General features: G+C 39.8%; 1 protein-coding gene across 2 annotated transcripts; it reads left to right on the top strand.

Moving 5' to 3' along the window:
• The first annotated feature begins 3126 nt into the window (after positions 1-3126).
• Positions 3127-24331, top strand: SPATA5L1 (spermatogenesis associated 5 like 1). Of its 2 annotated transcripts, XM_038580307.1 has the most exons (8): positions 3127-4221; positions 5863-6048; positions 12772-12930; positions 16097-16306; positions 16685-16877; positions 21474-21604; positions 22505-22630; positions 24039-24331. In XM_038580307.1, the coding sequence occupies exons 1-8, from the start codon at positions 3127-3129 to the stop codon at positions 24204-24206; spliced, it is 2268 nt and encodes a 755-aa protein (XP_038436235.1). In that variant the 3' UTR covers positions 24207-24331. The 2 variants fall into 2 exon arrangements, 1 of the variants encoding a protein (XP_038436235.1); XR_005381587.1 differs by lacking the exon at positions 24039-24331 and having other exon boundaries at positions 16685-16909.
• Positions 24332-25234: the final 903 nt, after the last annotated feature.

Consider the following 25234-nt stretch of genomic DNA (forward strand, 5'->3'; position numbering starts at 1 on the left):
AGAATATGCAATGGGAAAAAGATAATCTCTTCAACAAATGGTGTTGGAAATACTGGACCACTTTCTTAAAACCATACACAAAAATAAATTCAAAATGGATTAAGGACCTGAATGTGAGACCTGAAACTTTAAAAGTTCTTGAAGAGAGCACAGGTAGTAATTTCTCGGACATTAGCCATAACATCTTTCTAGATATGTCTCTTGAGGCATGGGAAATAAAAACAAAAATAAACTGTTGGGACTACATAAAAAAAAGTGCTTCTGCACAGCAAAGGAAACAATTAAAAAAAAAAAAACTAAAAGACAGCGGGTACCTGAGTGGCTCATTTGATTAAACGTCTACCTTTGGCTTAGGTCATGATCCCAGGGTCCTGGGATTGAGTCCCACGTTGGGCTCCCTGCTCAGTGGGGAGTCTGCTTCTTCCTCTCCCTCTCCCCCTCCTCCTGCTCATGCTGTCTCTCTCTCAAATATTTAAAAACAAACAAAAATAAAACTGAAGCCTAAAAGACAACCTACTGAAAGGGAGAAGATATTTGCAAGTGACATATCCAATAAAGAGTTAATATCCAAAATATACAGAGAACTGACACAACAACACCAAAAAATAAATAAATAAATAAACCAAATAATCCAATTAAAAAATGGGCAGAAGACATGAACAGACATTTCTACAAAGAAGATATACAGATAGAATCCATGAAAAGATGCTCAGTATCACTCATCAGGGAAATGCAAATCAAAACCACCATGAGATATCACCTCACACCTGTCAGAATGTCTAAAATAAAACACACGCACACACACACACACACACACACACACAAGAAGTAACAAGTGTTGGCAAGGATGTGGGGAAAAAGGAACCCCTGTGCACTTCTGGTGGGAATGCAAACTGATGTAGTCACTGTCGAAAGCAGTATGGAGGTTCCTCAAAAAACTAAAAATAAAACCACCTTATGATCCAGTAATCACACTACTCGGTGTTCACCCAAAGAATATGAAAACACTAATTTAAAAGGATATATGCATTATTGTAAATAGTATTTATAATAGCCAAATTATGGAAGCAGCCCATGTGTCCATCAATAGATGAATGGATAAAGTAGATGTGGTATATGTATGTAGTAGAATATTATTCAGCCATAAAAAAGAATAAAATCCTGCCATTTGCAACAACAGGGATGGAGCTAGAGAGTATAATGCTAAGCAACAGAAACCAGTCAGAGACAAATGCCATATGATTTCATTCAAATGTGGAATTTAAGAAACAAATTAACGAAGAAAAAAAAGGCAACCCCAAATACTCTTAAATATAGAGCACAAACTGATAGTTAGCAGAGAAGGGGTGGTGAGGGTGGGGTGGGATGGATGAAATAGGTGAAGGGGAGTAAGAGTACACTCATCTCAATGAGCACTAATATATGGAATTGTTGAATTACTATGTTGTATACCTGAAAATAATATAACACTGTATATTAAGTATACTGGAATTAAAATAAGTTTACAATTTTTTAAGTTAAAAAGAAAAAAGGAGTAATCCCCTGTGGGGAAGGGAGAACGAAGGTGGAAAGAGAATAGCAGGCAGTGGTCTTAATAATGTAGACAGGCATCCCCTCTAATACAGACCTCAGTACTGCTGTGCAGCAAATAGGCAATAAGCACCTATCACACCAACAGAAGAGGTTACCATCATGCTGTTGTCAAAGAACATTTAAAGAAGTGTAGGGAAGGAAAAATTCTCTCCCTGCCCTTCGAGATGGAAGAAGGGAGTAAGTCCTTCTTCCAGTTGGAGTAAGAATTAAATTTACACAAGACCGATTAAAAGGAGGAAACGCCTAAGTTTTATTATTATGTGCTCAGAGGCCCAGTAATGAAATCGAGACCAAATAAATAAATAAATAAACCAGGCAGAAAATTTTTATACAAAGAGACAATACATTTGTGAGGAATTGACAAGATAAAAAAAAAAAAAAAGATGTTTGGGAGCTTTAATTAGTGAGGAATTCTAAGTGGAATTTGGGCTGAGGTAGTAGGTTAGTAAAAAAAAAAAAAGTCACAAGGTTTGTTTCCACGGCTTTCTCCCCTTTCAAGTTCGTTATCTCTGGTGATGAGGATGTCTTCTTAGTACAGAGAGGGTACCTTTCACATGGAGGTTTCTTTCTCGCTTTCGGGGACAGGGGAGAGTCAGTGCCCTCGCACCAGCCGTTCCCCAGGTAGCTTCAATTCAAAATAATCAGTATGCCATTGCGGGCCAGTCTGGCCGGCCTGCCCTTGGCCCCCACAGGAGGAGAGCATGGAGCAGAATGTGCTGGTGTGCCACAGCTAGGTCAGGTGGCTGCGTTCCCTTCTTTCTCTCTCCCAGGGATTTAAAATGCTACGCTGTGCTTTTCCAGAGGAGGGGCGTGCCTGGACCTTCCCTGAACACGTAAGAACCCAGATCCAACGGAGGTACCAAGGCGGTATTTCTCAACTGCTCCAAGTCACCTTAGATATTAACATGAGGGCAGCCCGGGTGGCCCAGAGGTTTAGCGCCGCCTTCAACCCAGGGCGTGATCCTGGGGACCGGGGATCGAGTCCCGCATCGGGCTCCCTGCATGGAGCCTGCTTCTCCCTCTGCCTGTGTCTCTGCCTCTCTCTCTCTGTTTCTATGAATAAATAAAATCTTAAAAAAAAAAAAAAGATTTTAACATGAGAGCGCTCCAAAATATTGTGCCCGTAGGGACAGATGAGGATTCTTCCAAAGCGCTGGCGGTGATGCTCGAGTCTGAGCGCCAGGGACAGACGACTCTGCGGGGGACTCTCCAAATCACCTAGGTACATGGTTAAAGACCTCCTGAAACTAGCGTAGGAGGCCTCCCGGATACCCGTACCTAAGGCCTTTCCCATACGGGTCTGGAATGGGCCGCTGGGTTTAGTCGAAGAATCCGACACCGCCCCACCGGCAGTCGGAGCATCACCCAACTTCCCGATTGGCCCTTTCGGCCTCCGCTCCCCCGCTAGCGACGGAGGGCTGTCTCCGGCGCATGCGCGTCACCTGCTTCCGGCCGAGGAGCTGGTGTGCCGGCCCTTCCGGTCCGTGGGGAACTCCTTCCCCCAACTTTCCTCGGCTTGAGTGTGTGTGTGCAATGGCTCCGGACTCAGGTCCCCCTCCCGAAGAGCCGCTCTTGAAGGCGCTACCCTTAGACGCTAGGGACCGCGGCACCCAGCGCTGCCGCCTGGGCCCGGCCGCCCTCCGCGCCTTGGGCGCGCACCTGGGCTCGGCGGTGAAGATCTCTCTGCCCGACGGCGGCTCCTGTCTCTGCACCGCCTGGCTGCGGCGGGACCGAGCCGACGGCTTTGTGCAACTGGATCCGCAGTGTGCGAGCCCCGGGACGGCTGTGGGGGCCTCAGGGTTTCGGGGGAGCCTCAGCCTAAGCAGCCTCCGCCTGGTGCCCTGCCCGTCGCTGCGGCTCCTCACCGTGTGGCCGGTGTTGCGGGAGGGCGCGGACGCACCAGGTGCCCGGGATGCGGCCGCCGTGCTGGAGGCGGCGCAGGAGCTTCTGCGGAACCGACCGGTCTCCCGGGGCCACGTGGTGGCCGCTCCACCGGGGGCCCCCGGCCCGGTGGCCGCGCTGCACATCGTCCGCGGGGCGCCCAGCCCGGATCCGGCCGGCCTGGTCACGCCTCGCACCCGCATCAGCCTCAGCGAGGTGCCCCCGTCGGGAGCGGAGCCGCAGCCCGAGGCGCCCCTGGGGGGCCTCTCAGAGGCGGCCGACTCGCTCCGGGAGCTCCTCCGCCTCCCGCTCCGCTACCCCCGCACCTTGGCGGCCCTGGGGCTCGCGGTGCCGCGAGGGGTGCTCCTGGCGGGCCCCCCCGGAGTGGGCAAGACCCAGCTGGTGCGGGCGGTGGCCCGGGAAGCCGGCGCGGAGCTGCTGGCCGTGAGCGCCCCCGCGCTGCAGGGCGCGCGGCCCGGGGAGACCGAGGAGAACGTGAGGCGGGTGTTCGGGCGCGCGCGGGAGCTGGCCAGCCGCGGACCCACGCTTCTCTTCCTGGACGAGGTGGACGCCCTGTGCCCCCGGCGGGGCGGCGCGCACCGAGCCCCCGAGAGCCGCGCGGTGGCCCAGGTGCTGACGCTGCTGGATGGCATCCGTGGGGACCGGGACGTGGTGGTCGTGGCATCCACCAACCGGCCGGACGCTCTAGACCCAGCGCTGCGCAGACCGGGGAGATTTGACCGAGAGGTAATTAGGGCCGGGCTGTGCGCCCTAAGGCCCTGGATGGAACCTCGGCCTCTCCTGGCCTTGGGTGGTGGCCTCCGGCGTTTGCCACTTAGGCTTGGCAGTCAGTGAGGGTACAGTGGGGCCGTTTGTAATGCAGAGAGCACGTCCTCTGCCCTTACGGGATCTGTGAGCCTGGACCTGTTTTTCCCCAGAATCAAATTGTTCCGAGAAGCCAGGTGGCCGTTAGGATTAGTTTTGTGGTGCACATCCTGAAAATGAGTACCATCGGTACCGTTAATTTTTAAGGGAACTAGGTCAGCTGTGCGTGTATTACATTCTTAGGGATTTGGAATGAGAATTAAAGTAGGATGGCCTCAAGAAGTGTATTGAAATAAAAAGGGAAAAGGCAGGGAAGAACTAAATCAAAACAGGCATTAATTCTGGATTTGTTCATTCCTTGTCAGGAGGCCAGCATCCTGTCCCACAAGTGAGAAATTACCCACAGTTGCTCCCTGGGTTGCCAGGAAGATTTGAGTATTCAAAGCTGTCCTCTATTTCCTGAGCTTTAGTCCCAAGTTGATTTTTTTTTTTTTTAAGATTTTATTTATTCATGAGACACAGAGAACCAGAGACATAGGCAGAGGGTAAAGCAGGTTCCCCACAGGGAGCCGAATGAGGGACTTGATCCAAGGACCCCAGTTTCACCACCTGAGCCACCCAGACGCCCTTGATTCTTGATTAAATAGCTTGAATAGTGATTAATTTAAGTGATGCTTGAACTTTGTGTTAGGCTTCTAAAGAAAAGGATGATAGTTGCACACTTCTGATTAATCTCTGCAGAACTTGAGCACATTTCTTTTTTGCACCATCTAGTACTTGTCTCCTGAATCAACTCCATAAGGCCAGGGACCTAGACTGGTTTACTATTGCATCCCTGGCTCCCAGAACTTGATAGGTTCTAAAAAATAACAAAATATTGTTAATGATTATATGGAGGGCCCCCAGTTGACAATGGTTCGTCTTAATGGTTTTTCAACTTTACAGTGGTGTGAAAACCATACACATTCGGTAGAAAACGTATTTAGAATTTTTAATTCTGGTCTTTTGCCAGGCTAGCCGTATGCAGTAAGATGCTCTCTTGTGATGCTGGGCAGCCAGGAGATCATGAGGGTAAACAACCAACACATTGACAACTATTTTATACTCATACATTCTGTTTTACACTTTAGTACAGTATTCAATAAATTTTTTGAGATACTTAAAACTTTATTATAAAATAGGCTTTCTGCTAGTTGATTTTGCCCAACCATAGGCTAATGTAAATGCTCAGAATACATTTAAGTAAACTGAGCTGTGATACTCAGTAGGTTAGGTATGTTAAATGCTTTATCCACTTACTGTAATTCCAGCTTAACCGTGGATTTGTTGGGTTGTAACCCTATCTTAAGTTGAGGAAGCTCTGTACGTAATTTTCGTTGTATAACTATCTGGCCAGTGTTACTCCTCTGGAGTTTAATATATTCAGAATTTATGGTATGCTTAAGAGTACATCGTTCCAATTCCAAATTTGTTCACTAAGTTTTCACATTTGAGAGAATAAAAATATTACATAATATTTTAAACTGGAAACTTTTAATTTTTCTTTTTTTACTTTGCATATAGGTTGTCATTGGGACTCCCACGCTTAAACAAAGAAAGGCAATACTCCAAGTGATTACCTCAAAGATGCCCATCTCCAGTCAAGTGGATTTGAGTCTCCTTGCCGAAATGACAGTTGGCTATGTCGGTGCAGACTTGACTGCACTTTGTAGAGAGGCTGCCCTGCATGCTCTCCTTCACAGTGAGAAGGTAGGAAGTATTGATATATGACCATGTATGTTGATCTCTTCATTAATATAACAAACTAATTTGGGGATTAAACAAGTGGTAAGTACATTTTCTTGCTACTTTTGATACCTTCCACAGCTATTTCTTACATATTTTTTTACATCTCCTCTCTCTGGGACTGGCATATGGGGGGACAGAGGGCTGAGTCTTCTAGGTCTACCAGGGCATGTTCCCCCATTCCCATAGTAACTCCCTAGTGCTGAAGCCCAGAACAGCCAGGGAAAAGGATGGCCCCAGAAGAATCAAACATATATTTTTTTTAATTTTTAATTTTGTTTATTTTGAAGCAGTTTCAGGCTTAAAATTGCAGAAATAGTATACTTTACCCCGAGTTTCCAAATGTAACATTTTACCAGTTTTGCTTTATCTTTCTGTCTTCATCTGTGTTTTTATATATATTAGCATATAGATATATCTCTCTTCTTCTATGTATATATTTTGTGAAACATTTGAGAGTATACTGTAGTCATAATGGGCTTTTATCCTTCAAATCTTAAGTGTATATTTTCTAAAATCAAAGACTTTAATGACCATACAATTATCAAGATGAGGAAATTAATCCTGACACGATACTTTTACCCAGTATCTATAGACCTTATCTAAATTTCATTATCTGTCCCATTAATTTCCTTTATAGCAGAAATTTAAAAAGGAAAAAAGAATAATAGTAATCCTAGATTACGTATTGCATTTAGTTATGATTTCTTAGTATATTTTAATCTAGAACTATTCCTTAGTCTTTCTTTTATGCCTAACTTTTTAATTTTTTTTTTTTTAAGATTTTATTCATTTATTCATGACACAGAGAGAGAGAGAGAGAGAGGCAGAGACATAGGCAGAGGGAGAAACGGGCTCCGTGCAGGGAGCCTGATGTGGGATTTGATCCCGGGACTCCCTGAGCCAAAAGCAGACACTCAACCGCTGAGCCACCCAGGCATCCCTAATTTTTAATTTTTTAAAAAAAATTTTATTCATTTATTTGAGAGAAAGAGTGACAACATGAGTAGGGGGAGGAGCAGAGGGAAAGGGACAGACAGACTCTGCACTGAGCACAGAACCCAAGTGGGTCTCAGTCCTCTGACCCTTAGGATCATGACCTTAGCCAAAACCGAGAGTTGGACACTTAAGTGACTGAGCCACCCAGGCGTGTGGCTAACTTTTTAAGACTACATGTCATTTATTCTGTAGACTATCCCTTAGTTTGGGTTTGACTGGTGTTTCCTCATGATTTGATTCAGCTTTTGCATTTTTGGCAGGAGGAGCACAGAAATACTGTTCTCATTGCATCCGTTTTTTTCCTTATTAATAAATAAATATTTTGTAGGGAAAGTAACCTTTTCTAACCCAGGAGAAGATTGGACTCCTGGAATTTTTATTTAAATTTATCTTTGGTATTGAAATCTTTAATTCATGACTATTTTTTTTAAGATTTTATGTATTCATGAGAGAGAGAGAGAGAGGCAGAGACATAGGAAGAGGGAGAAGCAGGCTCCCTGGGAGGTACCTGATATGGGACCTGAATCTGGGACTCCGGGATCACGCCCTGAGCTGAAGGCAGACGCTCAACTGCTGAGCCACCCAGGCGTCCCCATGACTACCTTTCTTAAAAATATTTAGGATGTTAGCTTAAATATAGTAATTTTCAGCACCATGGATTGGAAAAATCTCTTCACCATGTATATAATAAGTAATCCTTAATCCCTAAACACCTTCAGAAAAAAATTAATTTTAGCCCCCAGAGGATTCTGGGACGAAGTTTACAATCTCTGTTGTAACTATTATAACATTAAAATTGCCCTTTGATCTTATAATTTTTAAAAACCAGTTTTGAATTAATTTCAATTATAAGAGGACAATTAATCCAAAATTTTGAAAACTTTTTACCTATGTAATTTACACCCTTGCTCATTTTCATTTATTTATTTATTTATTTATTTATTTTTAACTTTTATTTATTCATGATAGGCACACAGTGAGAGAGAGAGGCAGAGACACAGGCAGAGGGAGAAGCAGGCTCCATGCACCGGGAGCCCGACGTGGGATTCGATCCCGGATCTCCAGGATCGCGCCCTGGGCCAAAGGCAGGCGCCAAACCGCTGCGCCACCCAGGGATCCCTCATTTTCATTTATTTTTACATGTACGCTGAAGGTGGGGAAGGAGTTATGTGAACTTGTAAATTCTCTTCTGGATTTAGAACCAAAACTGCTGTCGGATCCCTGGGTGGCTCAGCAGTTTAGCACCTGCCTTCAGCCCAGGGCATGATCCTGGAGCCCCGGGATCAAGTCCCACATCAGGCTCCCAGCATGGAGCCAGCTTCTCCCTCTGCCTGTGTCTCTGCCTCTCTTTCTCTCTCTGTGTCTCTCATGAGTAAATAAATAAAAAAATATAAAAAAAAAACAAAAAACAAAACTGCTTGAACATTTAATGATACTTCTCATGCGTGGAGGTGTGAATATATGCCTTCTGAAGGGAGGATGAGAGTACCAGGGGCTGAAGGGAGATTTACACTTAGGATTCCCTCTGCTTTTGAAGTTCCAGGTTTGACCTTAAGCACCCTGGCTTAGGTGGACCAGCCAGCTGCTACTTCAGGAGCGGCCTGCCCAGGCATAGTTACCACAGGTGATGACTGAGTTCATAAACAACCAGGGGAAGTGGAAGGAAGAAAGGCAAAAAGGAAGAAGGGACAGGCATCTAGGAAGGTACTGGCTTCATCTTTTCCATCTTTACCCCTCAGGCAGCTGAGGAGCTGCTGCTGCTATCAGGGCAGACAGAGGATATGTTAAAGTTTGTGAAAAGGCTAAAAAAAGTCAGCTTTTTGTGAAGTACTCCCACTAAAGGATTTAGAATATAGTTTAATACATACACGTATATACACAGAGGGGAAAGAATTTTGTCTGTCTGAAAGGGTTATGACAATTAGGTGAAATAATGTACATATAAGTGATCTTTGTTGATGTTGCTTAAAAATTAATTAGTATTCAGGTACCCAACATTTAATACTCCTAGCCAGTTAGAAAAAAAAGAAAAAGCTGTTTAAAAAAATTACTTAATGGTGTTCTTTGTGAGAAATTAAACCAGATGAATACATTATAAAGAAAGTAAAAATTGCCTGAAATCTACCCCCCCAGAGATTATAATTTTTAGGAACATTGTTCAGAATAGCTCTATACATATATATACTCTTACATAATCTTCTATAAATGGGATAAAATAGTTTGTTGTTGAAAATGGAAATTTTTTGACAACTGTATGTTCAGAATTTGATATGAGGGCAAATCTCAAATATAATACAGGTATTACAAATACAAGCAGTTTTTAACAAATCTGCTTTACTAAAATGATAAAGGAAATTGCAAGAAAAATTCTCTAAAATATAATCTTAAAGCTGAACTTTCTTTTTTCTTTCTTTAAAAAGTTATTTATTTGAGAGAGAGAGAGAACATGCCATGGGGGGGAGGGTGGATGGGGGACAGAGGGAGAGAGAATCTTAAGCAGACTTCACACTGAGCTTGGAACCCAAGGTGGGGCTAGATCTCATGACCCGAGCTGAAACCAAGAACCCATGCTCCACCAACCACACCCACTCAGGCACCCTGAACACGGCATTTCCAAACATAACATAAAACCTAATGGCCAAAAAGGAAAATATTTATTAATTTGACCATTTGGGGATGGCAGAACAATACATAAATAAAGACAAGACAGACTGGGAAGAATTTATTTGAGACACAGGGTGTGCGGGAGGGAGAGAGAATCTCAAGGAGACTGCACTGCACGTGCCCCTCTCTGGGCTATGACAGAAAGACCAATTACCTTGATACAGGAAGAACTCTCACAAATCAACGTGAAAAGACCAACAATCCAAGAGAAAATGGGTAATAAAATATGAACAGGTAGTAGACAGCAAAGGATTACAAATAGCCAGTAAACATGAAAAATGCTCAACTTTACTTTCTTTAAAAATTAGTCTTTCAGGAGCGCCTGGGTAGTGCACCAACTCTTGGTGTCAGCTCAGGTCCTGATCTCAGGGTCATGAGATAGAGCCCAGAGAGGGGCATGCTCAGTACAGAGTCTCCTTGAGATGCTCTTTGCCTCTCCCTCTGCCCTTCTGCACACTGTCTCTCAAATAGATAAATGAATGAATGAATGAATGAATGAATGAATAAATAAATAAATAAATAAATAAATAAATAAATCTTAGTATCTGTTGCTTAAGCAGGCAATAAATAAATCTTTTTTAAAAAATTAGCCTTTTTCAGGTTTTAACTCTTTATTTTGAAATAATTAAAAAGTTTAGGGAAAGTTGCAAAATAGAGCACTCCCAATAAACCCTCCATCCAAATTCATCAATTTTTAACATTTTGCCAAATTAGCTTTATAATTCTCCTTTTCACTCCTCTGCCTCTAAATGTACATGTGCACATATATTACCTACTTTTTCTGAATCATTTGAGGACGAGTTGCATACATCATAACCCATTCATTATCCATTTCCTAAGAAAATGTATGTCCCCACATGTGACCACAGTATGGTTATGTGTAATCATATTTAGGAAATTTAATACGGATACAGAACCTCAGATCTACAGCCCATACTGTGATTTTTGGTGGTTGTCTTGATCCTTTTAGCATTTTTTACCCCTTTAGTACAGGATCTAGTTCAAGATAACATACTGCATTTAGTTTTTAGTTTCTTTTAATCTGTAATACTCCCGTAGCTTTTTTTTTTTTTTTTCAAGAGGGAGATAAAATGTTGCGGGGGGGGGGGGTTGTTGGGGGTGGCGGTTGTGCGGAGGGAGAGAAAGAGACTCCACACCCAGCATAGAGCCCCACACAGGGTTTGATCTCATGACCTGAGCTGAAACCAAGAGTCCCTAGCTTAACTGACTGTACCACCCAGGTGCCCCTGCTTTTTTTTTTCAGTGAGACATTTTACAGTGACAGTTTTTAAGGATGCAGGTCTATGATTTTATAGAATGTCTCTCAATTTGGGTTTGTCTTAATATTTTTTCATAGTCAGATTCAGGTTACACATGCACTTTTGGAATACTCCGTAAGTGATAGTGTGTCCTTAGGGTGTCACAGATGAAGGTACAAAATGGCTGCCTGCTCCTCATTGGTGACATCCTTAATCAGTGGTTGGTATGATCAACCAGTCAGGGTTTTTTGTCCAGTTTCTCCACTGTATAGCTGCTATTTTCCCCTTTGTAACTAATAGAAATCTGTGGAGACCCTTTGAGATCATGTTCCTTGTCACACTTCCACTCCCCTTGTTTTGCATCCATGGATGATTCTTGCCCTAAACAGCCTGTACTATATGTGACTATTAAAAAAAGCTGATTTAAAAAAAAAAGATTTTATTTATTTATTCATGAGAGACGCAGTGAGATAGAGAGAGGCAGAGACACAGGCAGAGGGAAAAGCAGGCCCCATGCAGGGAGCCTGATGTGGGACTTGATCCCAGGTCCCCAGGATCAGGCCCTGGGCTGAAGGCAGCGCTAAACCGCTGAGCCACCGGGGCTGCCCAAAAGCTGATTTTCTAATTCCATGTTCCTTCTACCTCACTCTTAACTAAAGAAATCAACACAATAGTGAGTACTATTTCCTCTGTCACATTGGCAGAAACTTAAAAGGTTGGTAATATCCAGTTTTGGAGAGATATGGGGAGAACAGCCTTATATTATCAGTGCAGCTTTGAGGGCAGTGTGATAGTACCTCTGTCACAATTGTAAATGAACATCCTCTTAAACCCAGAATTCTACTCGGAGGAAATTATATAAAATACTTGATCGTGTGCACAAACATTTTCAGCTGTAGCTTTGTTTTTTATTTTATTTTTTTAATTTTTTATTTATTTATGATAGTCACAGAGAGAGAGAGAGAGAGAGTCAGAGACATAGGCAGAGGGAGAAGCAGGCTCCATGCACCGGGAGCCCGATGTGGGATTCGATCCCGGGTCTCCAGGATCGCGCCCTGGGCCAAAGGCAGGCGCCAAACCACTGCGCCACCAAGGGATCCCCTGTAGCTTTGTTTTTAATAACAGACTAGAAATAAACGAATGTTCAACAGAAGGATGCAGTTAAATTATGGTACACTTATACACTGATGTCTTTTGCAGTTGTCCAAAAAAAGTGAGGTTGAACTATATTAATCCATGTGAAAAGATTTCTAATGTAAATGGAAAAAAGTGCAGGTTAATTTATACAATAGAGTCCCACTTATGTATCTGTTTGAAAGATGTACATAGGGACGCTTGGGTGGCTCAGTGGTTGAGCGTCTGCCTTTGGCCCAGGGCATGATCCCGGGGTCCTGGGTTTGGGTCCCACATTGGGTTCCCCCACAGGGAGCCTGCTTCTCCCTCTGTCTCTGCCTCTCTGTGTCTCTCATGAATAAATAAATAAAATCTTTTTTTAAAAAAAAAGATGTACATATCCTTACTGTCATAAAACATACTGATGGAGTACACAGGAAGTGGTTGACATCCTCTAGGGATGAATAGTGGAGAAAGCTGGGGGAGGAGACATTTAATTTTTTTGTATTGTGTATGTAAATTTTATAATGATAACAATAGATTTATAAATTCAGAAGAACATTTAAAAAAAGAAAGAATTGTGCTCCTGTTCTATAAAACAGGCCCATGTAATTTTTGGTCTGATTTTGCTTTTGGGGATTTATTTCTTCAGAACAAGGACAACCCAGCTATTGATGAAACAGACTTCTTTGAAGCTTTTAAAAAGATTCAACCCTCATCATTTCGAAGTGTCATTGGACTGATGGATATCAAGCCCGTTGACTGGGAGCAGATTGGTGGCCTTGAAGATGTAAAACTGAAGTTAAAACAGGTGATACAGAATTTGCTTATGCCACTAGAATAGTAGGGTTTAAGTGTAACAGTTTTATAATGAAGACAAAAGGCTGAGACTATCTTGCTGACATTGGTAATGCCATCCTGATATCACAATCCAGGGGGCCTTTTTCAGTCCTGGTTTAACTGGCCTTCTAGAGACATCAAATACCATTTTTCATAATTTCCTACTTCACCCTTCTTTTGTGTTTCCTTTAAAGACTTTATGATAGAGAATGGAGTCAGCAAACGTTTTCTGTAGAAGGCCAGATAGTAAATATTTTAGGCTTTGTGAGCCATCCAATCTCTATTGCAATCACTCAACTCTGTTTTCATGGCATGAAAGCAGCCATAGATAATATGTAATTAGTACTTGTATTCTAGTGGAATTTTATTTATAGATACTGAAATCATGTTTTTTCACGTCACAAATATTCTTTTGATTTTTTCCCGAGTATTTAAAAATGTAAGAATGATTCTTAGTTTGTGGGTGGTAAAATAGATTTTTAGGTTGTAGGCCTTAGTTTGCCCTGAAAAACTGGTAAAAGCACAAAATTATAAAACAGTATGGTCTGGGTGGCCACTGGTTCTCACTGTGGCTGCGAGGGACATAGCTCTCCAAATGCTCTCATTTGCATTTCATTTTTAGAAATTAATTTTGTTAATTTACCTTCAGGTAATTCTGCCATAAGCAACTAGGTTTCTCAAACCACACATACAAAAGACTGATTTATAAGTATCACTGTAACTTACTCATCTTAGCTAGAAGTTATTCTGCTGTGAAACGTAGAATCCTTGTGTCTATAGATCAATACATTTATAATATTCCCTAATTTTTTATATGCACTGTTGCATTTTTTTAAAATATTTATTTACTTGAGAGAGAGAGCACAAGCAGAGGGGCAAGGGGCAGAGGGCGAGGCAGACTCTCCACTAAGCAGGGAGCTGGATGAGGGGCTCAACCCCAGAGCCCTAAGATCATGACTAATCTTCACAAAGTACTTAAGAGATTAGCCACAACTTCCTGTTGTAAACACTGTTTCTATAGCTTTCAGCTGTCAAGCTTTCCTGACTTTCAGAACACTCCTTTCCTGTACCTTAAATGTTAGTGCTCCAAGTTTCTGGGAGGCCTCCTGGAAGAAACTCATTCGATGAGTTCATGATTTTGATATCCAGGGCTTCAACTGTCCCTGAAAACTATTAACTTGAAAAATCTTTATATCCGGCAAAGATGGATTTTTGTTTGTGGTGGTGGTGGTGGTGTTTTAAAGATTCTATCCATTCATTCATGAGAGGCAGAGACATAGGCAGAGGGAGAAGCAGGCTCCCTGTGGGGAGCCTGGTGTGAAACTCTATCCTAGGATGCCTGGTCATGACCTGATGCTTAACCACTGAACCACCCAGGTGCCCCAGTAGTTCTTTTGATCATTAGAATTGCTTAGCTGCCTGCCTACCAGGTAACTTATAGGGATCTCAAACAAATTCAAAGCTCAGCTATTCAGCCCCTCCACACCTGAGTTCCGCACCTCTGTGAATATAGCCAGCCACCCATGTCCTAATCAGAAGCCTGGCTTAGTCAGTTGAGCATCTGATTCTTGGTTTCAGCTCAAGTCATGATCTCACGTTCATGGGATTGAGCCTCATGTTGGGCTCCAATGCTCAGTACAGGTTCTTTTTCCCTCTTTCCTCACTTCCTCCCCCTCTAGGCCCTCCCCACTCGTGCATGCTCTCTCTCTCTCTCTCTCTAAAATAAATAAATAAAATCTTAAAAAAAGAGAGAGAGAGAAAGAAAGAAAGAAACTCTTCTAAATGCATGGGTCATGCCATATGTGCATGTAACTTCTCTGGATTTAGAACATAATCCCCACCAAAAAAAAAAAAAAAGTACATAATCCCCGCATAAAAGAGAGTTACATTTTATGTTCAAATCCATCCTTTCAACACCATTGCCACTGCCTATGACACATCCAGCTTTATTATTTTTGCAGTCTGAGTCATTGTGAGAGAATTTAACTGGTCTTCCTGCCTCTAGTTTTATTTCTTTCCAGTCCATTCTCTATACTGCTTCCTCAGTGTTCACTAAAACTTTCAAGGTGCAGCACCATCTGACTCCTCTTTCCACTTCAACTCTATTGCTCCTTGCCTCTCCTGTTCTCCCCTTTGTTCCTCCTGACTGGTGAGATGAATTAAGAGTTTTTGTCTCTGTGCATACTGTTCCTTCTCTGTGGAAGCCCTTTGCTGACCTCATTGTTAGTTTATAAGCCAGTCCCTCCAACTAAAATCTGAGTTCCCTTGGTAAGGGACTTTATCCTTTTTTTGTAGTTTTGTGGGTGAGGGTTTATACTTCTTAATCTACACTGCCTGGGGCAGTCTCAGTTCTGCTGCCTCACTAGAAATAAGACCTGGGCAAGTTACTTAACTTTTGTAAGCCTGAGCTTCTGCATCTGTAAAATTATGATGATAAAAATCACCTACCTCAGAGATAAAGGGGACTTGTTTACTAATTTAGTTTAACATTTGTGGAGTGCCTACTTTGTGAAGGTGTCGTTCTAGGTTTGGCTATTTAGAGGTGAACCGTATTTACATTCTAGCAGAGCAGAATGACAAACCCAACATGGAAAAATAATAATTTCAGATAATGAATGAGCAAGTGCTCCCAAAGTAAAAGATGGACAGTAGCATAGAATGTCTGGGGTGGGGTAGGGGTTCTGCTTTAACTAGAGTGATTAAAGAAGACCTCTTCAAGGAAATGACATGTGAGCTGAGATGGAATGATGAGGGATGGCCGCACAAGGATCTTGAAGGAGTGTTCTGGCAGAGAGAGAAAAGCAGTAAAGGCCCCAAGATGGGAACACACTGGAGTGTTTGGGAAATAGGCTGTATAAAGCTTTGTAATCACTGGTAGGAAGGAGTTCAGATTTGGATTTTATTCTAATTCTGATGAGAAGTCATTCTTGAAGGATTTGAAGCAGGAAATGATGTGACCTGACTTAAGTTATAAGATCACTGATGGCTGTGTGGAGAATGGACTGCATTTCCAGCTCATAATAGGTACCAGAGAATTGTTGAGTGAACAAATGAATTTACTGAATTATTTGATGTTTTATCATTATACTAAAATAATTATCTCTTAATGTATACTATCCCTTTTTGTGTACTTACAGAGTATCGAGTGGCCTCTTAAATTCCCTCGGGAATTTGTTAGGATGGGCCTTACACAACCAAAGGGAGTTCTCCTGTATGGTCCCCCTGGATGTGCTAAAACCACCCTGGTGAGGGCCCTGGCCACAAGCTGTCATTGCTCTTTTGTTTCAGTGAGTGGTGCTGATCTCTTTTCTCCTTTTGTTGGAGATTCAGAAAAAGTCTTATCTCAGGTTTGTTCATTTATTTTCCCCCAAGTACATAAGTGTCCTTTTGAATTTTCATGGCATGCCTTAAAAATAAACTTATTATTAAAAGTATTAGTGGCCTTTTTTCTGATTAGAAAAGTTATATTCGTTTATAGAAAATTTAGAAATTTCACTTCATCACTTTTATGGAGTGATATTAACTATCTTTTGAAAACATAATTTTTAATCTGTACATAATACTGTATGGTTTCCTATTCTATTTATTTATTCCCCAGTTCTTAGACTTTTAGCACCTTTCTCTGTTTACAGTTTAAAAATTATAATAGTAATGCAGAAAGCATATATTCACTAGAATACCATATAACATACGGCTTTTCAATAATTTTATTTTCCTAACAAAAGGTATTTCGACAAGCAAGAGCAAATACTCCCGCAATTGTGTTTTTGGATGAGATTGATTCAATCTTGGGCTCCCGATCCATCAGCAAAACAGAATGTAATGTTCAAGAGCGTGTTCTTTCTGTTCTCCTGAATGAATTAGATGGGGTAGGACTGAAGACTACAGAAAGAAGAGGAAGTAAATCAGATCAACAGGGTAAATACAAGGAGCTGAAAATAAATGAAGAGGTATTTATTAGCCAGAATATACCAAAAACCCAGGCCAACATTAAATACAATGCATATACACTAGCTTTTCCTATGCTGGATTCATCTCATAGAAGGAATTATATAATTTTGGTTTGACTCTTGGAATTTTCATAGAGCTGCTAAAATTGGCTAGGAAAGAGGTAAATTTTATATTTGTAATAAGTTATCTTAAATACATATGAACCTGAATTTTATTTTTCCTAAGGTTTAGAAATATGACTTTACATATTGCTAATGGGAAAGGGAGTTTATTCTTATTCTTATTTTTATATCCTGAAGAACCAGTGTTTATCCCTTTTCTAAAAATTTAAATTCAATTAATTAACATATATTATTAGTTTCAGAGGTAGAGGTCAGTGATTTATCAGTGTTCATCCCTTTCTAAAAATTTTTATATGAAACAAAACAAAATATTGTTATTACCAACGATTTTAGTATTCAAAACTTCCAGTTTTCTTGAGGAATGGGTTTCTTTGGTTATAATGAAATTAAAATGACCTTTGGAAGTCCCTTCCTCCCTTTCTGAGTCTCTTCCTCAATAGTGTTTGATATACTTAGATTATCCAACAGATCATTTTTCTTTTGTCCTCTCCCATTTGAAAAATCATTCCATGGAAGGAGAGTCTTACAGCTCATTAGGAACATGTGAGACTAGAATTTGAAGGGACGCATGAGGTTTTTCTTTTCTTTTCTTTTCTTTTCTTTTCTTTTCTTTTCTTTTCTTTTCTTTTCTTTTCTTTTCTTTTCTCTTTTCTTTTCTAGACAGAGAGAGAGAGAGAGAGGCAGAGACACAAGGCAGAGGGAGAAGCAGGCTCCATGCAAGGAGCCTGACGTGGGACTTGATCCCGGGTCTCCAGGATCAGGCTCTGGGCTGAAGGCGGCACTAAACCACTGAGCCACCTGGGCTGCCCCGCATGAGGTTTTCTAATCAAATTTTCTCATAATGCAGGAATTCCTTCTACAGTATCTGATAGGTGTTGACTCAGCCTCTGCTAAAATACTTGCAGATATAGGGAACTCACTACTTTGAGAGATCAGATTACTGGAGGAACTACTCTGATTATTCATATTCAGTTCAATTAAAATTTTTTTTTAATTCCAGTGTAGTTAGCATATAGCATTATATTAGTTTCAGGTGTACAATATAGTAATTCCATATATTACTCATTGCTTGTTGAGATAAGTGTATTCTTTAATCCCCATCACCTATTTCACCCATTCTTTCCCTCCTCCCCATTGTTCTCTATAGTTAAGAGTCTGTTTTTGGTTTGTCTCTTAAATTCCACATATGTATAATCATATGGTATTTGTTTTTCTCTGACTGGCTTATTTCACTTAGCATTATATTCTCTAGAGCCATGGCCGGACTTAATTATTTTTTATGGCTGCATAATATTCATGTGTGTGTACACCACATTTTTCTTTACCCATTCATCTATTGATGGATACTTGGGCTGCTTCCATAATTTGGCTATTGTAAATAATGCTACAGTAAACCTAGGGATGCATTTATCCCTTCAAATTAGTATTTTCATATTCTTTGGGTAAATACCTCATAGTGTGATTACTGAATCATAGGGTAGTTCTGTTTTTAATTTTTTAAGGAAACTCAATACTGTTTCCCACAGTGGCTGCAACAGTTTGCCTTTCTACCAGCAGTGCACAAGAGTTCCTTTTCTTTACAGTCTCACCAACTCTTGTTCCTTGTGTTTTTTATTTTAGCCATTGTGACAGGTGTGAAGTGATATTTCATTGTGGTTTTGATTAAATTGGATTATTTGTGTGTATTGGGTTATATAAGTTCTTTATATATTTTGGATCCTAATCCTTTATTGGATATGTCATTTGTAAATATCTTCTCCCAATCAATAGGTTTTCTTTTAGTTTTGTCAATTATTTCCTTTGCTGTGCAGAAGGTTTTAATTTTGACATAGTCTCCCAATAGTTTATTTTTGCTTTTGTTTCTGTTGCGTAAGGAGGCAAGAAAAGATTGTTATGGCTGATGTCAGAGAAATCACTACCTGCTCTCTTCAAGGATTTTTATGATTTCAGGTCTTACAGTTAGATCCTTAATCCATTTTGAGTTTTTTTTGTATATGGTTAAGAAAGTGATCCAGTTTCAGGGTGCCTGGGTGGCTCAGTCAGCTTGTCCAACTCTTGATTTTGGCTCAGGTCATGGTCTCTGGGTCAAGAGATTGAACCTGAATTGGGCTCCACACTCTGGGGAGTCTGCTTATGATTCTTTCCTTCTCCCTCTGCCCCTCCCCTGCCTGTATGCTCTCTCTTTCTCTCTCTCAAATAAGTAAACCTTAAAAAGAAAGGAGGTCCAATTTCATTCTTTTCCATGTTGTTATCCAGTTTTCCCAGCACCATTTGTTGAAGAGACTTTTTCCCATTGCACATCCTTGCCTCCTTTGTCAAAGATTTGTTCGTCATATAATCATGGGCTTATTTCTGGGCTTTCTGTTCTGTTCTGTTGGTCTATGTGTCTGTTTTTGTGCCAGTCCCACACTGTTTTGATGATTACAGCTTTGTCATATAAACTTGAAATCTGGAATTGTGATGCCTCCAGCTTTGTTTTTCTTTTTCAGGTTGCTTTGGCTATTCAGAGTCTTTTATGGTTCCACACAAATTTTAGGATCGTATGTTCTAGTTCTGTGAAAAATACTATTGGTATTTTTATATAGATTGTGTTAAATCTGTAGCTTGCTTTGGGTAGTTTGAACATGTTAACAATATTTGTTCTTCAAATCCATGAGCTTGGACTATCTTTCCATTTGTTTGGGTCATCTTTAGTTTCTTTCATCAGTGTTTATAGTTTACAGAGTACAGGTCTTTCATCTCCTTGGTTAAGTCTATTCCTAGGTATTTTATTATTTTTGGTACAATTGTAAATGGGATTGCTTTCTTAATTTATCTTTCTGCTGTTTCATTATTCATGTGTAGAAAAGCAACAGATTCTTGTACATTGATTTTGTATCCTGTGACCTTACTGAATTCATTTATCAATTCTACTACTTTTTGGTGGAGTTGTTCAGGTTTTCTTAATATAGTATCATCTCAGCTGCAATAGTGAAAGTTTGGCTTTTTTCTTGCCGTTTTGGATGCCTCTAGTGCTTTTTGTTGTCTGATTGCTGTGGCTAGGACTTCTAGTACTGTGTTGAATAAAAGTGGTGAGAGTGGACATTGTGTCTTATTCCTGGCCTAGGGTGAAAGCTCCAGTTTTTTACCATTGAGTATGATATTAGCTGTGGGTTTTTATATATGGTTTCTATTATATTGAAGTATATTCCCTCTCAGCCAACTTTGTTGAGGGTTTTTATCATGAATAAATGTTGTACTTTGTCAGATGCTTTTTCTGCATCTATTGAAATGGCCACATGGTTTTGTCCTTTCTCTTACTGATATATCATGTTGATTGATCTGTAAATATTGAACCACCCTTGCATACCAGGAATGAACCCTTTTTGATCGTAGTGAATGATTATTTTATTGTATTGTTGCATTTGATTTGCTAGTACTTTGTTGAGTATTTTTGGCATCTATATATATATATTTTTTTACATCTATATTCATCAGAGATATTGGCTGTTCTCTTTTTTCACCATGTCTTTATCTGGTTTTGATATAAAGTAGTGCTGGCCTCATAGAATGAATTTGGAAGTTTTCCTTCCACTTCTATTTTTTTGAATAGTTTGAGAATAGGTATTAACTCTTCTTTAAATGTTTGGTAGAATTCACCTAGAAGCCATCCTGAACTTCTGTTTGTTGAGAGTTCAATAGACCATTTTGAATGCTTAGCAAGCATGTAAAAGGCCTTGCCCTGGCTGCTTTTCTGTATTTCTTATCTTCATCTAGGATTTACACATCTGCAGCTTATGTTGTATATTTCTGCCTCTAGAAAGAAAAATAAATAAAAAGTAAATCTCTCTCATCCAAGATATTAGAGCCAGTGTGGTTCATAGCCATACATCTCCATCTCCAAAGTCACATGCTTTGTTCTTTCATGTCATCCACTTAGGTTATAATCATTCACTGGGGCTCAGGTGTGTTCAATAGGTATTCTCTGCTGTGGTATAAGGCTTTCCTTTGGTTCTTACATGGAGAGATGTCCCTCAGGATTAGCTAGTCCCTTCACCACACAAAGTAGTTCTTTGACTAATAATTTGTTTTAGCATACCTTGATATCAAAAAGATGGTCTAGGGGCAGCCCGGGTGGCTCAGCGGTTTAGCACCTGCCTTCAGCCCAGGGCCTGATCCTGAATACCTGGGATCAAGTCCCACGTCAGGCTCCCTGCATGGAGCCTGCTTCTCCCTCTGCCTGTGTCTCTGCCTCTTTTTTCCCTCAGTCTCCTGAATAAATAAATAAAATCTTAAAAGATGGTCTTAAAGAAAAAAAAAAAAAAAAGATAGGAGGTATAAGCATTCTGGTCCTAAGAAAAGGATATACTCATTTAAAAATAACTGAACATTCTGGTTTATAATTTCTTAAAAATTTAATAATTGACAGCTTACTGAAATTATGTTGTGTGTTTTCTCTCAGAGTTTCAAGAAGTTTTTAACAGAAATGTCATGATTGTTGCTGCAACAAATAGACCTGATGTATTAGATGATGCCTTGTTACGACCTGGAAGATTAGATAAGATTATTTATATTCCACCTCCAGATGAAAAGGTAATCATTGCACATGTTTAGTGTATGTGAGGATTCTTAACACATCAATGTCTGAGCTCTAAGGAGCCTAGCAGAATTGAATCCCAAACTGGATATATACGTACATGGTATATGACTTACACTGGGTTCTCATTCTTCTTTGCCTGGTAGCCCTTCATAAACACATAATTTTGATCTGCTTTTGCTGGATACTCTAGGCCTATTTTCAGAGAAACATAAGCCTAAAAATAATTATATTTTTCATTGCTGAGGCAGACTCAAAATACTGAGCTTGTTACATCTACTCAAACATTATTTTACAACTAGAATGGAGGAATCTTAAAGTATTAAAAACAGTTGGAGATTATTTTTATCAGTATTCTTATTTTATAGTAGGAAAGTCTGAAATTAGAGAGATTACACAGTTTCCATAGTCAGAGAATCAGTAAATCTTTGCCCTTTTAACATCCACAGCTACAAGCAAGGAATGGTTAAAGTCAACAAATTTTTTCCATCCTTCCTAAATGAAAAAAAAAAATTAAATGTCTATTTTTAAGTTGTATCCAGATAATTCATGTTTTTGCTTCTTAAACCATGTCTGATAACACTATAACCATGTCTGATAACACTATTTATACCCAAAATGAGGACTCATGTGTCTCTTAAATGTACCTATAGTTGGCTATTTTAAAAATTATTATAAAAGTATTAAAAGTTTATCATGTCATTATTTTTACCATTATCATATGAACCATTGATGAGTTACTCTTCTTACCTCTTCAGAAGTTATTATTATTTATTTAAATAAATATATACACAGCTGTAGTATGACAGGAAACATATTAAAATGTTTTAATACAGCTTTGTGTCAAACATAAATGTTATAATAAGATTATAAACATTTTAATTTTTTTTTTTCAGGGCAGGCTTTCTATTTTGAAAGTCTGTACAAAAAATATGCCAATGGGGCCTGATGTTTCCTTAGAAAACATAGCAGCAGAAACCTGTTTTTTCTCTGGTGCTGATCTTGGAAATCTTTGCAAAGAAGTAAGTTAATTAGCGAAGGAACATATGGTTGACAACATTTCTTCATTTATTCAGATCTTCTCTACCCTTCCCTATCCTTCCCTACCCTTCCCTACCCTTTCCTACCATACCCTACCCTACTCGAGCTTATAGGTTCATGGCAGGTTGCAAAGAGGGAAATTGTAATACTGAATTGACAATTGATAATGTGTAGTGAATCAGGAAGTTTAGGGTATTATGGGAGCACTTGTGAAGGACACTGACCCAGACCGCGGGCGACTGAAGTAAGAGAGAACATGACATTGAAGAGCTGGATAATGGCCAGATCACACAGGTCTTTATAAGCCACTTTAAGGGATTTAGACTTTGAGAGCAAAAGAAGCTAGGTGTTTCCCTTTCCACAAACTTTTATTATATATTATATTTTATTATAGGTACTCTTCAGATAGGGGTGCCTGGTTGGCTCAGTCGGTTAAGTGTCTGCCTTTGGCTCAGGTCTCAGGGGATCAAGGGGGAGCCTGCTTCTCCCTCTCTCTCTGCCCCTGTGTTCTCTCTCTCTCAAATAAAATCTTTAAAAAAATGTACTATTCAGAAAAATGCACAGATCATAAGGATATAGTTCATTGAATTAACATAAAATGAACACTTTTATAACTATCAGGAAAGGGATTATTATCAACACCCCAGAAGCTTCTCTTGGGGCTTTCCCAATCTCCCTCCCAAAAGGGAACCACTCTCCTGACTTCCAACACTGGAGATTAGTTTTGCTTGCTTTGGAACTTTATATAAATAGGACTGTACAGTATATTTTTATATCTGCTTTAACTCAGGATTATGTTTTGAACTTCATCTGTGGTTTTGCCTATAGCGGTAGTTTGTGCATTTCTATCACTTTGTAATATTCTAGGTTATGAATATACTGCATTTATTCATTTTTTTGAACATTCGGGTTACTATTTTTTGTTACAAATTATGCTGCTGTGAATAATCTTGTTATGTCTGTTAGTACATGTATAGATAAGTCTATTTTATATATGTATATACCTACCAAGAGAATTGCTGGGTCACAGAGTAGGTGTTTTTGATCTTTTCCTTTAGGATCAGTGCTCTGTTCTGTTTAAAAACTCCTATTCTGAGGTCAGAAAGATAGTCTCTCATCTTTAAATATGTATATGGACTCATAGTGTACGCATTATGCTGCAACTTGCTTTTTCTTTTTTCCCATTTAAGAAGAGATGATGGTCTATTAAGATAACTTTTAATCGCTTTATTTAACTTTTTAGTGTTTTCAGTGTCATGAATATTGGAATTCTAAGAAGTGGGACTGAGGTTTTTACCCCGGATTTTAAAGTATTACCACAAATTGTTCAAAAAAAAAAAAAAAAAAAGTGAAGCACATTCATTATTTCCTCCTGTTTGTGTCTTATAGGCTGCCTTGCTGGCTCTGCAAGAAAATGGATTAGAAGCAACCACAGTGAAACAAGAGCACTTTCTAAAATCACTTAAGACTGTGAAACCATCCTTAAGTCCTGAGGACTTGACTTTGTATGAAAACTTATTTCAGAAACAAGGATTTTCTAACTTAGAAGATATTTAAAAATTAATGTTACATCTCTGCTCACAGATTAATTGAACTGTTAAATTGCCCTATAGTTTTTGCAATTTTGCACTTTTAGAGTTTGTGTGTTATTTCCTGTAAATAAAAGAATTTGTACCAGATAAGCTAAAGCTCATCTTATTTCTAAAAATATATATTAAATATATATTATATATTAAAATACCATAATTTAGGAACAAAATATATGTGTTTTTTTTTAAGATTTTTTATTTATTTGATCAAATATGTTTTCTGGCCTTCTGTCCCTCTCAGCGCTCTCTGGAACCCCAATTTTACATAGATTTTTCCTTATGAGACTATCATTTATTTCCTTTAACCTTTCCTCGTGGTCTTTTAATTGGTTTTCTTCTTTTTTTCCTCAGCTTCCTCTTTGCCATCAACTTGTCTTCTATTTGCTCACTCTTTCTTCTACTTCAATGACCCTCATCGTTAGGACCTCCAGTTTGGATTGCATCTCATTTAATTGATTTTTTAATTTTGGCCTGATTAGATCTAAATTCTGCAGTCATGAAGTCTCTCGATTCTTTATGCTTTTTGCCAGAGCCACCAGTAGTTTTATAATTGTGCTTCTGAATTGACTTTCTGACATCGAATTGTAATCTAAATTTTGTAACTCTGTGGCAGAGTACTGTTTCTGATTCTTCTTTTGTGGTGAGTTCTTCTTTCTAGTCATTTTGCTCAGTGCAGAGCAGCTGTGTGAGCAGACTGAATCAAGAATATCAACCATGACCTAAGTAAATTTCAACCTAGATGATTCTGACGAGGTCAGAGACCAGAAATTGAAAACAGATCAGAACAAAATAAAAGGACCACTAAAGTGAAAAATATATTTTAAAACAAAGTAGTAAAAAATAAAAGAATCCCAAAGGAGAAGAAAAAAAAAAAAGGGAGGACTGGGAGATGATGTTGATGACAAAGTTGTAGTGGAGGGAGAATGTAGTCTACCTGAGGGGTCCTAGAGGGTGATCCTCTTGGTTCTGAGTATATTAAGTTCTGTATGTTAGAAG

This window comes from Canis lupus, chromosome 30 (genome assembly GCF_011100685.1).
Source record: "Canis lupus familiaris isolate Mischka breed German Shepherd chromosome 30, alternate assembly UU_Cfam_GSD_1.0, whole genome shotgun sequence".
In the NCBI taxonomy this organism is placed as follows: Eukaryota; Metazoa; Chordata; class Mammalia; order Carnivora; family Canidae; genus Canis; species Canis lupus.